Genomic DNA, 14,668 nt, shown 5'->3' on the forward strand with positions numbered 1-14,668 from the left:
ATAGAGAGGAGGTCCACGGAGACCCTCAGATCAGGGACAATAAGGCCATGAGGGACCTTGAGATAGACCCAGAAACTGAGTCCTGAAAGCAAGAAGGAGCTTTTCAGGATGGGCAGTCACACCTCTCTGTCTTTCCTCATGCACTTCCCTTCACCGTGAACAGAGATCACTCCCATTTCTCCATCTGTGGGAATCCTGACCACGCACCTCCTCAAGGAATCTCTTCTGGGTCCCCCAATCACAGGTTATTGCTCCCCCTCTCTGGCACCCTTATCAGGTCTGTGACTATAAAGACAGTGAATGCAGTGACTCCAGGTTTGAGGAGAGAGTCGTTGGTATCGTGGAGGTATTGTGGAGGATGCCCAAGGAGGACGGAGCCAAGGGGAAGTGGCCATGTCAGTGCCTGCCTGTCACAGGTTTTTGCATATTCAGTCGGGCTCTCCTGCCTTTCCCTTCCCAGCTAGCCCCGCCTACTTCCAGCCTAGGTCAAACTCCGTGCCCTGCCGGAGGCACTCACAGAACTGCAGCCTCTGGGCTGTCTTTGGGTGAAAACAGCAGTTGTGCACTGGGTAGACCATGCGACTGGACCTACTTCGCGGGTGTCTGAGCGCCGTGGTCTGTGGGCTCCTGCTTCTCGTCCTGGGCCAGGGTGAGGCTCCCTTGAGGGGTGGCAAGGGACGGGGGTCGCACTTGCCAGATTCTGCAGAGTCAGGACCTGAGGCTGCAGGAGGGAAGGTCCCAGAGAGGTGGGAACGGGTGGAGAACCACAGTGAAGGAAACTTGCACCAGACTGAACGCTGGAACGATTGTCTGGAAACCCCGGGGTGGGCCCTCACAGGCACAGAGAGAGTCGGAGCTGTCTGAGGATACGACACCAGTGATGCAAATAGGGCCTGGAGCTCTGAGCAGCGCCTGGTGACGCAGGCGGGGCTGAGGGTGGGGGCATAATTTGGGATGTTTCCTTCTTAGTGTTTGTGGTGGAGCCGGCGCTGCCCCCGAAGAAAAATACCAGTAATAATATTCCTGATGCGGTTTGGCTTTGAGTGTTGTGCCCTTGGCCAGAAGAGCGTCCTGGCACCCACTGAAGACCCCTCTAAAGGGGCCCCAGGCAAGGTTACTGGTCCTTGGGGAATCTGGCTATACAAGCCCAAGCCCCCTGCCTCTGCATCCTAAAGAGGCTGTCTGTTTCCTCTTCACCCCATGCACCCACCTGGAGTGAGGGCACCTCTTGGCCTCAGAGCAAAGGTGTCACAGAGCACTTTGTGTCAGCTTCAGGTTACCAGTACTTTAGGCTATTCTGGCACCATGCCTCGGTGTCTGCAGCTCCTGTGCCCCCTCTGGCCAGCGTGATCCTCTCACCCAAAACGGCCCCACCTGTGAGCCCTGACTGTCCTCCCTCTTCCCAGTTGAATCTGCCCTGGAGACATCCACATTAATCCCTTCCCCGAGGCCCACCCTACTTCCACCCTTACTAGCTGCTCACCAGGCTCTCAGCGGTCACCAAGACCTTCCAGCAGGACGATTAAAAATGTTAATATTTTGGATAGGACCCACTTTCAAAAAGAAATAATAGACAAGCCAGAAGAGGGCATAGGTGATATGTCTGACCCTCTCCAGTCCCATCTGGCCCTGGCTCCTTCAAGGTCCCCAGGGCTTTTTACACACTGCTCAGTTTACCGAAGAATGGATTTGTGCACACATCCTTGGTTTTCACCTAAATGGTCACAAATTCCCTCCCTTTCTGGCACCCAGCTTTTCTACTTCCTGACACAGGGGATGACTTCCCTATACCTGTACATGGTAGAGCTTCCTCATACTGTTGCAATACAACGGTTTCTCTTCAAGGATCCTTGATGTAACTGGCCTCTGATCAAGGACATTTCAACATTGTGTCCTTTGCTATGACAACATTCAGGCATTGGAGGCCAGTGGCCTCAGTGAATTACATGGACAGATATATCGCACCTGGCAAGGAACTGTGTGTGTGTAGGCAGCATGTTACTGGGGAGAGGGGTGGGCCTTTGACTTGGAAAAACATTGCTCAGTTGCCCTCTGTGGAACCTGTGAGTGCTGACTCTGATCTTATCCACATGATATGGCATCAAGCATATTGATCCATGCTGATCTGATAAGTGATCTGGGTAGAGGTAGGCAGGCAAGCTGGGAAGGGAAAGGTGGGTCTGGCAGGAGAGCCTGACTGAACATGCAAAAACCAGTGACAGGCAGGCACTCGCATGGCCACTTCCCCTCGGCCCAGGCCCCCTTGGGCATCCTCCACAATACCAACAACCCTCTCTTCAAACCTGGAGTCACTGCATTCAATGTCCTTCTGAAAGAAGAGTGAAAGGACACTCCTTTCAGTCTTTGATAAGGGTGTTGGGGGCTCAAGAGTGGAAGCAATAAACTGTGATTGGGAAACCCAGGAGAGCTTCCTTGTGGAGGTGCACGGTCAGGATTCCCACAGATGGAGAAATGGGAACGACCTTTGTTCAGGGTAAAGGGAAGTGCATGAGAAAAGACAGGGAGGTGTGACTGCCCATCCTGAATCTCCTCCTTGCTTTCAGGACTGTTTCTGGGTCCACCTTCAAGGTCCCTCATCCCCTGTTGTCTCTGATCTGTAGGTGATATAAATCCCCAGAGTTGTTTTTTGGGTTTGTTTTTTCCCCTTTTATTATGGAACCAGGTTCAGATTGGCCAAATTCTGCAGAAGCAGAACCTGAACCTGCCGTAGGGAAAGCTCCAGGGAGTCAGGAGCCAGTGAAGTTAACACCAGGAGTATGGGGAGCCTGACTGGATAACTCCCTGTACCCCAAGGTACAAAGTCAGGGCTGCCTGCAGCCACACAGCATCAAAGGGCTTCCAGTCTCTGGTAGAATAATATAACAAATCTGCTGTATCCATAATCTACCTTCAGTAATTACGACCTGAGCAACCTGGTTTTGTCTAGACTACCACCTCTCCCTCGCACCATTATTTGAAGCAAATCCCAGATATTACATCACGTGTAGATTTTTTATCTCCTATTAAAAGAAAAGGAATATATAGACATAAAACAATATCGTGATTTCTTTTTTTAAAGATTTTTTAATTTTTTAAATTTTTTTCAATGTTTATTTTTGAGAGAGAGACAGAGTGTGAGCAGGGGAGGGGCAGAGAGAGAGGGAGACACAGAATCTGAAGCAGGCTCCAAGCTCTGAGCTGTCAGCACAGAGCCCGACACAGAGCCCAAACTCACAACCTGCGAGATCATGACCTGAGCTGAAGTCGAATGCTTAACTGATTGAGACATCCAGGTTACCCAAGATTTTATTTTTAAGTAATCTCTATACTCAACATGGGGCTCAGACTTACAACTCTGAGGTCAAGAGTTACATGTTTTAACGACTGAGCCAGCCAGGAGCCCCCAATATCATGATTTCTTAATGCAATCAAGCATCTAGCCAAATGTTCTTATTTTGTATTATCTCATAAATGGTATTTACATATTTTTTAAAAAAAAATCAGGATTCAAATAAGGCCCATACTTTGGAAATTGGTAGACGTGTTTCTTATAACAGTGTTGAGACATGATTCACATAGCATACCATTCACCCATTTAAGTGTACAATTCAATGGTTTTTAGTATATTCCCAGAGTTCACCACATCAATTCCTCCTTTCCTCCAACTTGAGCCCTAGGCAACCATCAGTCTGCTTTATGTTTCTATGGATATGCCAATTCTTGGCATTTTGTATAACTGAAAGCATCCAATATGTGATCCTTTGTGATTGACTTTTTTCACCGAGCATGAGGTTTTCAAGGTTCATCTATGCTGTAGCATGCTCAGTACTTTTTTCTTTGTAGTGCTGAATGATATTCCAACATGTAGATATGATACATTTTATTGATCCATTTAACAGTTGATGGACATTTAGACTGTTTCCACTTTTTGGCTATTATAAGTAATCCTGCTATGAGCATTCATATGCAAGTTTTTGTGTGGACATATGTCTTCAGTTCTCTTGGGTTTATACCTAGGAGTAGAATTTCTGGGTCATATGGTAACTCCAAGTTTCACTCTTTCAAGTACTGCCAGATATTTTTCCAAAGCATATACACCACTTTACCTCCTCACCAGCAATATGTAAAGGTTCCAGTTTTTCTACATCCTTACTAACATTTGTTATTATTGGTCTTTAAAAAAAAATGTTTTATTTCTTTAAGTAATCTCTACACCCCACGTGGGGCTTGAACTCATGACCCCAAGATAAAGCGTCATATGCTCCTCTGACTGAGACAGCCAGGAGCCCCATTATCCGCCTTTTTTTATGTGAATCTCTTTTAATCTTCAGCATCTTCCTCTGCTTCTCTTTTATTTTCTTTATAATTTCGTTGTTACATTGAAGAAACCAATTTAGTTGTTCTGGAGAGGATCCCAGAGTTTGGCCTTCGTTGATTATATCCATATGCTCTCTTTTAACTATTTCTCTGTCCCTAGTATGCTTGTCAACTTGTATTCATGCATTTATGTTCTCAAGGCTTGACCAGATTTCAATTTTACGTTCTGCTTTGTCACGTTTTGGGGCGAGACTACTTCACATAGTGCTATGGACTCTTCCAATAGAAAACACACATTGTCTGATTGTCTTGCTTTTTGTGACAAAGTAAGTTGTTGACGTCACAGTGAGATTTCAATGAGCGTTTCTCTTAGCACGAGTGTGGTGAACACTTCTTCGTGTGTGTATGAGCCATTTATTTGTATTCCTTACTCTGTCTGAACATATTGTCTCATCATTTCCTATTCTTTCACCAAGTACATGCAGCTGGCATATTTCTTACTCATTTGTAGAAATTCTTTGTTAAGAATATCAGCTTGGGGACACCTGGGTGGCTCAGTCAGCTGAATGTCCGACTGCGGCTCAAATCATGATCTGACAGTTCGTGAGTTCAAGCCCCACACCGGGCTCTCTGCTGTCAGCGTGGAGCCTGCTTTGGATCCTATGTCCCACCCACCACCACCACCACCCCCCCCCCCTTCCTCGCTCACACGTTCTCTCTGAAAAATGAATAAACATTTATTAAAAAAAAAAAAAAAAAAAAGAATATCAGCTTGGCCCCTTGTGTTAGGTGACTTTCAGTCTCTTCCTCCAGTCCCTGATCCCCACAGTAGGAGAGGTTGTGCTCTCCTCATAACATCATCACTTTGTTTGAAGGATGCTTTCTTTTTTTTTTTTTTAACTTTTTATTTATTTATTTTAGAGAGAGAGAGAGAGAACGAGCAGGGGAAGGACAGAGAGAGAGGGGGACAGAGGATCTGAAGCGTGCTCTGTGCTGACAGCAGAGAGCCCGATCTGGGGCTTGATCTAACAAACCGAGAGATCATGACCTAAGCTGAAGTTGGACGCTTAACCGACAGAGCCACCCAGGTGCCCCTGTTCTAAGGATGCTTTCTCTATGTCATTTCTTGCCACCTAGAGCATGAGATCCTTAAGCACAGGAGGCTTGAGTGCCCAACTGCCACAGTTCTACTGCCTCACTGTCAGCAGAAAGGACACTCTCACCCCTTCAAGCTTATGTGACCATATGTTTGAAGCTCCTGGAGGTCAACCAGGTGCTAAGTCCCAAGGAGCCTCACTGAGTGTGGTAGAAAAGGCCAGGGCCAGACCCAGCAAGGACGGTGGGGTTGGGCGGGGGGGTGGGAGAGTAGACACACAAAGGTTAAAGGCAGGACATTTGTAAAGCAAGTGTTTATAAGTCAGAGTCCCTTGAGCTGAAGACCAGAAGGAGAGGGCAACTTAGTAGCCTGGGAGGGCAACTAATTGGTAGACTCAACCCTGATGTCCACTTCTCTGTTCACAGGCCAGGACTCTGCCAGCCCAATCCGGACCACACACACGGGGCAGGTGCGGGGGAGCCTCATCCACGTGAAAGGCACTGATGTGGGGGTCCACACCTTCCTGGGAATTCCCTTTGCTAAACCGCCTCTAGGACCACTGCGATTTGCACCCCCTGAGCCCCCTGAATCTTGGAGTGGTGTAAAGGACGGGACCTCCCACCCAGCTATGTAAGCAGGGAGTCCAAGGAACTCCAGTCCCTGGGGTGGAGGGTACTCTGGGCCAGGTTACAGTTGTCATTTCATCTAAGCCTCCACAGCCAGTCTCCCACCTGAGTTTGATGGGTCCTCACATGCATTTTTTCCACAAGCATGCAGAGGCTTGGAAGGGCAAAGTAACTTTCCCAGGCTTGGGGCTTGGCACTTAAGGGGCATTAGCTCCAAGCGCTGAAGGGATGAGCAGAGATACAGATGTGCCTAGGTTCTAGTTATGTCAAGTGTTCTCTGCCACCAGGGAAGGTGTCTCTGGGAGAGGTTGAGTTGGCTCCATGAACCCTATGGGAGCCCCTGACTCCAGCAGCAGATACTGTAGATCCCTGAGGAGTAGAGGACCCCCACTGTGTGCAGTTACCGTGCCAGTGGCAGGGCCAACTGCCGTTGGCCAAAGGGCTTGCGTATGTTCTTGCTACTGGAAACCATGTTGGAGTGATGAGGTTCCCTGACAGTCTGACTTGAGATGAGGGATGCCCCACTGCTCTTCTCATGAGAAATTAATATCCACTCATGCAGGCAGCACATGTGTGGGGGCTACTTCCCTGCTCCCGGCCTGAGTACAGGAAGACAGTGGTGACTACCAACACATGCAACCCATGGGTCTCATAGAGACCCCCGAAAGTCAAGATTTCCCAGCCTCAGGAGGATTGGTATCCAAGGCCCTTACAACCTTGAGGCCTCCCTGGAACTGGGCTCAATCACAGCTTCCCCCGAGCCTGTGGCCTGTAACTTGGTGCAGAGGGGATTTAGGGAAGGACCATGTGTGAGCAAGTTCTCAGGGGAGGTGGGACTGAGGGAGGCTGGGAGAAAATGTGGGCCCAGGATCTCATTTTGACCGTGATATGGCCCCACTAGGTGTCTGCAGAACATCACTACCACAAATGAGTTGTTTCTGAAACTGCTGAATGCGACCTTGCCTTTCACCTCCATGTCCGAAGACTGCCTGTACCTCAGCATTTACACACCGGCCCACGCCAGGGAAGGCTCCAATCTGCCCGTGAGTGCCAGGCCCTAGCTGGCTGGGGTATGGGAGGACATTTCTTCTGCAAGAAGATCAGAAAGAACAAGATCAGACTGGGCACTGCTGCAGCATGGACCCTGTTGAGAAGCCTCTCACTAGTGGGTCCAAGGGAATGCTTCCTACTCAGCATTAATGGCTGACCCTTGGGCATGGGGTCATAGAACCCTGACTACTCCCGGAGGTCACAAGCTGTGGCCCTGGACTGGACCCAAGGCTCACCCAACCAACTCATGCCCAGGAGACCCACTTGGGTGCTGTATCTGTTGGGCTTATGAGAATGGAGAAACTTTTGTTTGTGTACTTACCTACTTTTGAGAGAAAGAGAGAGAGAGAGGGGAGCAGAGAGAGAGGGAAAGAGAAAATCCCAAGCAGACTCTGTGCTGTCATTGCAGAGCCTGATGCGTGGCTTGAACCCATGAACTGCAAGATCATGCCCTGAGCCAAAATCAAGAGTCAACACTTAACTGACTGAGCCACGCAGGAACCCTGAGAGTGGAGAAAGTTTTAATTAATGTGCATGTGGGATGATGCCCCTTTTCTTTCCACATCAGAGAGAGTTCTGGGGGAAATGGAGCCAGGAGGAGAGGGCCCCAAAATATCAGAAGCCAAATTTTCCTGATAGAAATTGGGTCACCCTCAGCCCAGGTCATGAAGACGCCACCCTGCCCTGCTTGCGTTCTATCTATGTGGTTAGGCAGACAGAGCCAAAGTGGTGGTTAGTCTAGGTAGCAGCCCCAGTGGCTGGATGGGAGCCACATGGTGTCTGTGCTTTAATTTCCCCAGGTGTTGGTGTGGATCCATGGTGGTGGGTTTACGGTCGGCATGGCTTCCATGTATGATGGCTCTGCACTGGCGGCCTTTGAGGACCTGGTGGTGGTCATTATTCAGTACCGCCTGGGTGTACTGGGCTTCTTCAGGTGAGCCTGGGGTTGGGCAGGGCAATGCCGGCTAGTGAAGCCAGGACAGCCCCATAATCCCTGTCCCTGCCACTCTCAGCACTGGAGACAAGCATGCAACCGGCAACTAGGGCTACCTGGATCAAGTGGCTGCACTACGCTGGGTCCAGCAAAATATTGCCTATTTTGGAGGAGACCCTGGCCGTGTCACCATTTCTGGCGAGTCTGCAGGTGGCACAAGTGTGTCCTCACATGTCGTGTCCCCCATGTCCAAAGGACTCTTCCATGGTGCCATCATGGAGAGTGGTGTGGCTCTATTGCCCAGCCTCATTGATAGCTCATCTGATGCGGTCTCCACGGTGAGTACCCCCAACTGTGGGAAGCTGCCTCATCTTTTACCTCTCAGCCTCCATTACTCTGTTAAATGAGGACAACAAGGACTACCCTGCCATCAGAGCACCTGGGAAACCGCCACCTCTCCGGGGATTGCGGAGGGGCTCAGGGATCAGAATCCACAGAACTCTGCCATTGCAGAGGCTGAGCATGTTCTATGGCCCGCAAAACTGCTGCCCTAGTACCTGTGAGATTTGTGGTGCACCTGCCCCTGGCTGGGACCTTAGACAAATCATTCACCCTTGCCTGGAAGGATGAGCCAGCCCCTGCCTGGTCTCTTTACAGATGGTGGCAAACATGTCTGCCTGTGGCCAGATTGACTCAGAGGCACTGGTGGACTGCCTGAGGGGCAAGAGTGAAGAGGAGATTCTGGCCATTAATAAGGTCAGGCTGAGTGGATGCGTGTATGGAGGAAAAGGACTGACAGGTGTGGGGAACACATCCCTTTCATTCTCTGGGCAAGTTATTCCATCTCCACACATTGGTGTCCTCACACTCTTGAGCGGGAAGTTGAGGCCAGGCCATGCTAAGCCAGCTGTAGGACCTCCTGATGGAGAGGGTATGGGTGTCCTGGATGAGCTGGGAAGGAGTGACTGGGATCCAGAAGCCATCAGAAAAAGGGACTTGACTTTGTGGGCCCTCTCAGCCCTTCAGGATCATCCCTGGCATGGTGGATGGGACCTTCCTGCCCAGGCACCCCCACGAGCTGCTGGCCTCTGCCGACTTTCAACCTGTCCCCAGCATCATTGGTGTCAACAACGATGAGTACGGTTGGCTCATCCCCTCGGTAAGGCTCAGCCCCAAGCTCCCAGGTGCGAGGAGTCCTTTGGGGAGCAGGGCTCTGGGCTTCATAGCTCTATCTAGGCCCATCCTACCCTCAACTTGAGATTCCCCCACTACCCAGGCCTTGGACATCTCTGACACTCAGAAGGACAGAGAGACTGTGAAGGCTGTTCTGCGGAATATGTTGGCAATGTTGGTGAGGCTTCTGGGGTCCTGCCCCAATGAAGAGGGCCTTTACTCCAGTCCAGAGGCAGGGAAGACCTATCCCCAAGATATCGTGTCCATGCATTGTCTCCCATGAGCAAAGGCTGGGTCACCCTGGAGCTAGGCCCCTTCCTTCCATTCCCGAGACCATCCCAGGATCCATCTGCCCAGCCCGGACCCTGCTGCCTCCCTGCTGCCACCAGCCCACCTAACCTATTTCTGATCCACCTGGGGTAGGTGTTGCCTCCTCAGTCTGTTGACCTATTGATGGAGGAGTACTTAGGGGACAGTGCGGACCCACAGACCCTCCAGGTCCAGTTCGATGAGATGATGGGGGACTATATCTTCGTGATCCCTGCACTCCAAGTAGCCAGTTTTCAACGTGAGTACATCTGTAACTAAAGCCAGATCAATAAGGGGGAAGCTCAGAGCTGTAGGTCCCTGGCAAGGTCTATTGGTGTCCAGGTCCCAACTCGTGTCTATTTATTGGGCCCATAGGTGCCAGGCACGTGATGTCCCTTGTTTCAGTAAATCCTCATGGCTAACCTAAGAGACATTCCTCATTTTACAGATGAGGAAACTGAGGTTCAGTGACCTTCAGTGACTTACCTAAAACCACACACAATTTGAATCCAGGTCACGATTTGAACCCAGGTCCTTCCCACTGCTCTTGCTCCAGCCAGTGGCTCCCTCAGCCCATTGTTCAGATTCCAACCAGCATTGGACCTAGCTCTCTCATCACCATGGGTAATGCAGGACGGCCCCAGGGAAGGGACAGCCATATCATGGCCTGTCCACCTCACCCTCTAGGTGTGCATGCCCCCGTCTACTTCTATGAGTTCCAGCATCGGCCCAGCTTCTTCAAGGACACCAAGCCACCCCACGTGAGGGCAGACCATGGTGATGAGATGTTCTTTGTCTTCGGAACTGCCTTCTGGAAAGACTATGGTAAGTGTTCCTGGGTGGGGTCCCTCAGAGACCCCTCATTCTCAGAATGCGGGACAGGGCCTTGGCTGGGTCCCTGAGTGAGGGTGATAGCCCTCACTGTAGAGATGAGAGAGAGGAAAGAATCAGGAGCCCAAATCTTACAGCTAGAAAGGCTGAGCTAGAATTGGGAGTCCAACAATCTCCAGGCTGGGGCCTTCTCTCCCTCTACCTCTCTCCACTTCAACCATGGATGCCTGGCATGGGTGCAGAGGAGGGTGTTTGAAAGGCATATTTGTTTCTTAAATGATTTTGCAATGTCAGAAGGAAGAAGGGAGGCTTCTAGAACAGAGATGAGCCTAGTTTGGGCGGGGAGAGGGCCTGGTTCCCAAGGGCTGCGGGGAGAGTGGGCAGAGAGCCAGGCCTGGGAGGGCAGGGGAGCAGCCAGGGAAAAGTTGCACACGGGCTGGCGAGTGAGGTGGGGGCTGACCCGTGTGCTGGGCCGGGGTTGGCGCTCGCTCACCTGGACCCTTGTCCTCTTGCTCCCTATAGTTGAAGTCACTGAGGAGGAAGAGCTGTTGAGCAGGAAGATGATGAAGTACTGGGCTAACTTCGCTCGAAACGGGTGAGATGGCACGCCCCACCTCAACCTCCAGGGGCTGCGGCGGCTTGAAACATTCAAGGTCCCCTTTTTCTGTTGTGTCTTATTAGCTTACATGTTTCCTTAATTGCATGGTGGTTCCTTCCCTAGCTTCAGGAGCCTGGGAGGGGCCTTGTGGGTGCTGAGCGCTCAGTCCATCTCCAGGAGCCTCCCTCTGACAGGAAGGGAAAAAACAGCCCAGGTTGCCCAGGTGGAGCTGACGCTCTAGTGGGAGGTAGTTTCTTTCCTAAGTCTAGAAACATCCCCCTGTCATTCCCCAAGCCCACCCAGCTTGTTTGGTACCTTGCCTGACTCCAGTTGGGGTGCCAGGTCTGGGCTCAGCAGGGCTCAGAGTGACTGTCCCCTGCCCTGCTGGGAGGGCATGTCTACAGGAACCCCAACGGCAAGGGTCTGCCCCACTGGCCTGTGTTCGACCAGGAAGAGCAATACTTGCAGCTGAACTTGCAGCCTGCGGTGGGCCGAGCCCTGAAGGCCCACAGGCTCCAGTTTTGGACAAAGATCCTACCCCAGAAGATACAGGAGCTAAAGGAGGCGGAGGAAAATCACACAGAGCTGTAACTCCCTGTTACATCCCTGTCTAGGGTGAGAGGGTGGAGGGGTGCATTTGGGTGCAGGTGGGAGTCTACCGCATATGCCCATACACACCCACTGAGGAGCTAGTCGCTTCTGCCTTCGTTCACATAGCCATTCACGCATGCTTCCAGCCAGCCAGCCCGCAAACATTTATTAAGGGCCTACCGCATATTACTTGCCAAGCCCCCCATACATCCTCTCATGTTAGACATACTCAGTGAATGAAGCCGGGGATGGGCAAACCCGGATGGAAGTGCACACCCCACTGAGCCTGGGGCCCCACCCCCTCTTCCTCACCTCTACCCCATCCCCACCCTCCCTCCCCACTCCCTTTGAAGGAGGGTGCTTTGGGAAATGTTAACCACACCTGGCTCTCAACAAGCCCCACATGCTCTCCTATCTGTAAGTAGAAAATCTGGACGCCAGGAGCCCAGGAGCTCCGAGATCTTGACCACCGAGGCCACCAGCTACTGTGAATGTAAAAGTCCCTGCCCCACCCATTGTCCCCTAAACTAAATGTCATCTATCACTGACATTTAAACACAACACTCAAGGGGCGCCTGGATGGCTCAGTCAGTTAAACGTCTGACTTCGGCTCAAGTCATGATCTCATGGTTCATGGGTCTGAGCCCCGTGTCAGGTGCTACGCTGACAGCTCGGAGTCTGGAGCCTGCTTTGGATTCTGTGCCTCCCTCTCTCTCTGCCCCTTCCCCTCTCACTCTCTCTCTCCATCTTAAAAATAAATAAACATTTAAACACAGCATTCACTCACATCTGTGTCCCACAGAGGTGACCAACTCCATTTTTTGTAAGAAGAAGGCCTGAGCTTGTCCATGCGGCCCATGGAACCTGGGCCAGCTGTGCAGTGTCCAGGAGAACTGGGTGGGTCCCTCAGCCATCCACCTCCCGAAATTTGCCTTTATTTTCAGTGGTGCTGTGACACCCAAACTTTACAGGACTGTAGCACATCCAAGAAGATGTTTATCTGTGAGATGTTTCCTGGAAGTAGGATTGAGGGGCCAGAAAGCCCAGGAGAAGAGACTCTTGTACCCAGACTTCCAAAGGCCTCTCTATCCAAGGAGGTGCTCCTCTTACCTTTTAGAATTCTCCTTGCCAACCCCCCCCCCCCGACACTGAACATCCCCCAACTCACACTGAGCATCCACATGATCAGTTTTCCTGCTTACCCCATTGCTTTCCCTAAACTTTTCTTTCCCTCACCTTACTCACCCCCCGAAAGAAACCCTGTCTTATATGGTATTTGATCTCAGTGTGCAAAAATACCAAATTGTGTTCACTCTGCCTCTTTGTTCCACCAAAGCACTTTTTCTGCGTCACTAATAGGCTCTATCCCTCTTCTCATGGACCTAGGAGTCCTGCTATGCCCCCACCTCTGACCAACTTGCCCTCTCCACACACTAGATTTTCCAGGAGGAAAGAAAGTCCTCCTTTCCCTCCACTACATTTAAGCCCAACCATAGAGCCTCGTGACATGGGGCCTGAAGGATGCAGAGAGGCCACCAGATGGCAGACGAGGATAACCTTAAGCCTGGCTGTCTTAGAGGGAATGGGCTCTCCTTGTGGTGAACTGCTGACTGGTGCATGAAGCTTCTCTTGCATTCTGAAAGCATTTATTGAGCACCCACAGCATGCATGCCTCTGTATGTTTTTCCCTGCAGATGCACAATACACTTTCTAAAAGTGGGTTCCCAGTACTAGTTTTTTAATCATCTTATTTTTTTTAAACAGCTTTATTGTGGAATAATTTACATACAATTAAATTCACCCACTTCAGGAAACATACAATCACCGTCACATCAAGTTTTAGAATGCTTCAATTGCTCCAAAGAGTTCCTTCATGCCCCTTTGCAGTCAGCCAATCCCCATCCTGACCCTGGCCCACACAACCACCCAATTGCTTTCTATTGCCATAGTTTGCATTTTCTAGAATGTTCTAGAAATGGAATCACTTGTTACAGGTTTCTGTCACTTAGCATAATGTTTTTGAGATGCAACCAGTAGTTTCCTTTTCTTGCAAAGTGGTATTCCATGTATGGTATGCTACGTGTTATCCATTCACCAGTTGGTGGACATTTTCAGTGACATTCAATTTTTTAAATTTAATTTCTTTAAATTTTTAAAGAAAATGCTAAGCTGTCTTCTAAGATGACTATACCATTTTTGTACCCCACCAGCCATCTGTGAGAGTTCTAATTGCTCCATAGCCTTGGCAACACTTGGTCTTATCAGTCTTGTACATTTGATTAATTTCAGTAGGTGTGCAGTGGTATCTTACTGTGGTTGGTTCCCTGTTTCATGTCTTTCTCTGTCTCTCTGTCCTTGTCTCTGTGTTTGTCTCTCTCCCCTCCATGCTCTAGCTCTCCTGAATGTACCTATGGATCAAGGTTCAGGGAGAGGAATGGCCCCCACCAGGGAGGTTGCCAAAGACAATCCAGGAAGGAGCACAGAGGGAAGTTTGATCCTAGGCCTCTCCAGCTCTGAATGCTAGCTGGAACCCCAGGACAGAATCTGGCATCTTCTCTTGACATGTCCCTCACCCCGTTCCTCACTGAGCCAGCACTTCTGTTTGAATTAGTAAATATTTGCCAGTGCCTCACACTCCCCACCATCCCAACCCCCACACGCTCCTGACACTAAGACCCAGAGGAGAGTCCTGGCCTTACTTACAGTAGGGGCTGTCCCAGAGAGACGGACACCCTGACAGACCCCTGCCCTGAGGCAAGAGCAGGCTTCCAGTGGCTCTGGTTCCGTGCCTTGTGTTTTCACACATGCAACCTCACTTCAACCCTGCGAGGTGGTTCCTATTATCATCACTCTTTTATGGATGACGACACTAGACCCAGAGCCAGCACTTGGCAGAGCCAGGATTTGAACGCAGGAGATCCGGCTCTGAAATCACATCTTCCAGGGATTTGGAGTAGGATAGGAGTTATGAATAAGAATCTCTCCTGCTCCTCTTCCTCCATTCCTCCCTCTACCTGCAGACCTCAGCTCCTCCTGCCCAGGAACCCAAGCGCCTCGAGGGCAGTGCTCTGCTTCTGCCCTGTCACGTGAGGAGCCTCAAGAGAGTGGGCCTACATGAAAAAGCCACCCCCAAAATACACCCT

At 50.5% G+C, this 14,668-nt stretch overlaps 1 protein-coding gene across 1 annotated transcript; it reads left to right on the top strand.

Annotated features, from left to right (window-relative positions):
• Positions 1 to 484: 484 nt before the first annotated feature.
• CES2 (carboxylesterase 2) lies at positions 485 to 12,167 on the top strand. The gene is given in 12 exon segments (XM_049622512.1): positions 485 to 649; positions 5,839 to 6,043; positions 6,941 to 7,082; positions 7,890 to 8,023; positions 8,103 to 8,361; positions 8,681 to 8,779; positions 9,042 to 9,182; positions 9,300 to 9,374; positions 9,620 to 9,764; positions 10,193 to 10,330; positions 10,859 to 10,931; positions 11,339 to 12,167. Coding segments are annotated over 12 exon segments (1,671 nt in total). The 5' UTR covers positions 485 to 576; the 3' UTR covers positions 11,526 to 12,167.
• Positions 12,168 to 14,668: the final 2,501 nt, after the last annotated feature.

Source organism: Panthera uncia, assembly GCF_023721935.1.
Source record: "Panthera uncia isolate 11264 chromosome E2 unlocalized genomic scaffold, Puncia_PCG_1.0 HiC_scaffold_20, whole genome shotgun sequence".
In the NCBI taxonomy this organism is placed as follows: Eukaryota; Metazoa; Chordata; class Mammalia; order Carnivora; family Felidae; genus Panthera; species Panthera uncia.